The sequence below is a fragment of the Nicotiana sylvestris genome, chromosome 4, assembly GCF_000393655.2.
Source record: "Nicotiana sylvestris chromosome 4, ASM39365v2, whole genome shotgun sequence".
Taxonomy (NCBI): domain Eukaryota; kingdom Viridiplantae; phylum Streptophyta; class Magnoliopsida; order Solanales; family Solanaceae; genus Nicotiana; species Nicotiana sylvestris.
This window is the reverse complement of record NC_091060.1, coordinates 159,636,369-159,639,309: the sequence shown is the minus strand read 5'-3', so window position 1 is coordinate 159,639,309 and position 2,941 is coordinate 159,636,369. Positions and strand designations below refer to the sequence as shown.

Genomic DNA, 2,941 nt, shown 5'->3' with positions numbered 1-2,941 from the left:
AAATTTTCTACTATACAGGCTCCATGCTTATGATTTTTGTGAAAAATGGCTCAAGGGCAATACCTCGAACGGTAAATGGCTCAAGAGCCAAGTATAAATATATCTCGAATAGTCGACACCCCTACTCGGGGACTACCATCTAAAATCAGCATGTTCGAATTACCTAAAGACCTCAAAGAGGCACCCCTCAATTTATAGGCCAAGGCTATCATTCTCGGGGACTAACACTTCGAACAAATTTGAAGTATTATTGGGGAATTAAGACCAAGAGTCACACCCATAGGCTACGGCCAAACTAACGCGACTGAGAGACGTCCGAACCCCGTAATAAAAATTGGCCTTAAAATTCTATAAAAACCGGTTAAAAAAGGCTACCCTCGGCAAAATAATCAAAGGGCTTCAATAAAATCAGCCCTCGAAAAACCTTAAGAGGTATCGAATTATTCAAAATCAAACTTATGCTAAGGCACAAAAACTAAAGGGGTTTTGATCAACACTAAACCCTTGAAAAAAAAACAATGGGTACAAAAAATACATGCTAAGGCATAAGAAATTTTTACTAAGTCTTTCAGCCAGAAGCGGAGAGAAAATAACCATCCTTTAGAGGCTATATCGGCCCAATTCAAAAAGCGCAAGGGCTAACACACTTTGAGTTCGAGAACAAGTTCTCACTCGATTTGAACCTAAGGGTTCCACTCTCTCGAATTTGAATAAGAACCTATTCGACTACAGATCGAGGTTCGTTATCATTCAAAACAAACCTAAGGGAACTTTTATTCCAAATTCAAGTTTCACTCGAACCCGACTATAAAAGCAGTATTATTATGGCTTTGATCAAGTCATTCAAAACCAAAGTCTCGAGCATATTATTTAAAGCATAAAAATGTGCTAAAATTTTACAAGGCACAAAACATGATCGAAGACAAAATTTGATGAGGCATTCAAGAGAGAAATTTCTTTATATATATGGACAAAAATATGTACAAGAGACTGACAAGGGCCTTACAAAAAAATTCAAAAAAAAAAGAAGGAAAAAAATTCTAAGTGCCTAATCTTCCCCGGGAGCTTCATCTTCATCTTCTCCGCTCTCGAATCCGCTCAAACTCCTGGAGTCATTATCATTAGAGAGCAAAGTTTCGGCTTCGGCTTCCAGCGGTTTTGCATTCTCAATATTGTCTGTGATGTCAAAGCTACGAGCATGAACCTCCTCGAGAGTCTCCTCTGAGACTGACATTTGGCATGCTCGGAAACGCGGGATAATCGAACCTGAGCGGCATCAGAAATTTCCTTCACTCAAGCGTTAGCGGCTTCAGCATCGGATCGGTAGACAACCATGACTGCCTCCGTGTCGGCCTTAGCTTTTTCCGCTACAGATGTGGCCTTTGCAAACTCAGCAGCCAGCCGAGTCTCGAGCTCTTCAATCTTCTTGGCTCGAGCCAAGCTCTCTTCGATTATGCTTTGAAGTTGATGCTCGATCGAAGATAGTTGGGCCCGAGCGGTATCTTTCTCCGAGGCAAGACGGTCCATGTTCTGTTTCCACCTTAAAGTCTCTGCCTCCTCACGAAGCTGCTCGATTTTCTCGACCTTCTGCTGAACCTGCAAGGTCTAAGTATTAGTCACCAATATCAAATTGATATGTCAAGATCCTGAAAATTTACATTACCTGCTCGATGAGATCGTTCTACCTCTTATGGGTTGTTGCCAATTCAGCTCGGAGGTCCCTAATCTCCTCTTCTTTCTGCACACAGAGGCGTTTGAGGGTGTCTCTCTCCTCCATGAGCCTTTTGAGATCGGACTCACACTGGTTCAACTCGGCTTGGGATTTGGTGAACGCTTCTCGATGAAGCATCACAACCTATGGAGAAATGAAAGAAATCAGACAGAAGGAAATAAAAGTGAACATAATAACGGGGGATGAAATTTACCTGGTTCAGGAGTCGCAGAGCCTCGTAAAAAATGATCGTTGCATCTAGGTCAGAAACATCATCGACCCCCGCAAGGCAGCCACAAAATATGTCTTCCCCTTCGTGGGTCGTTCCCATATCAGTGGTCTCCATAGACCGAGCCTACCGAAATTGCCCTTCAAAAAATGTGGGGTCGGGCAACGAATCATCAATGTTGATTGCCCCAAGTAAGTCACCTGGTGCACTTTCTCCCTTTTGAAGGGCATCGGGACCAAACCCTTCGGGCACACTCGCCGGTTGTTCATCATGGTAGAGGATATCTTCGACCCCCAATGACTCGGGGACTTTGCTCGGACCACCTTTAGAGATCTTCTCGGTCCGAGGATGAGCTTCCTCAACCATCACCGACTCAGTTGCTTTCGAAGCTTCGACGCTTCCCCTCTTTCGAGCTACCAGCTCGCAACCAACATCTCCCCCCCCCATCTTCTTCATCTCGTAGTTTTTGGGCTACGGTAGGAGACAAAGCAGCGGAGTCACCCTTCAGCTTGCAAGCCTTACTCTTCTTAGGCTTCGGGGTATCAGAAGGCGAGGCCCTTCTCCTCTTCTTGTCCTTAGCTGGTTTGGGAGTCACCTCTTCCCCAGGCGGGGCCAAACTCATTTCAGCAACATCCTGAGGCCTGCATAAAAAGGAGTAAAGTATAAATAAAAAGAAACATTTCAGAAAAAGGCACCGAAAGCGTAGAGAATAAGCTTACCATGATTCTTGGCCTCTCATCTTCCCCTTGCCAAGTCACGCCAGCAGCACTTGGTATGGGAGGAAGTCAAGGCCAACTTTCGAACCCAGTCTTTGAGGTCGGGGATCGCGTGAGGCATCCAGGCAACCACTGCATAACATATGAAAGCATTACATAAAGCAAAATCGGACTACGAAGACTAATGGGTAATACGTTACTTATGATTGGGGTTCCACTTCTTGGGGAATGACAGTTTCTCCTCTAGGATGAGGTCGCAAGTCCTTACCCGCACGAACCGGCTCA

At 44.8% G+C, this 2,941-nt stretch overlaps 1 protein-coding gene across 1 annotated transcript; it reads right to left on the bottom strand.

Moving 5' to 3' along the window:
* Positions 1-1,293: 1,293 nt before the first annotated feature.
* LOC138890417 (uncharacterized) lies at positions 1,294-2,057 on the bottom strand. The gene is made up of 3 exons (XM_070173800.1): positions 1,926-2,057; positions 1,703-1,855; positions 1,294-1,596 (listed from the first exon to the last, which is right to left on the bottom strand). The coding sequence occupies exons 1-3, from the start codon at positions 2,055-2,057 to the stop codon at positions 1,294-1,296; spliced, it is 588 nt and encodes a 195-aa protein (XP_070029901.1).
* Positions 2,058-2,941: the final 884 nt, after the last annotated feature.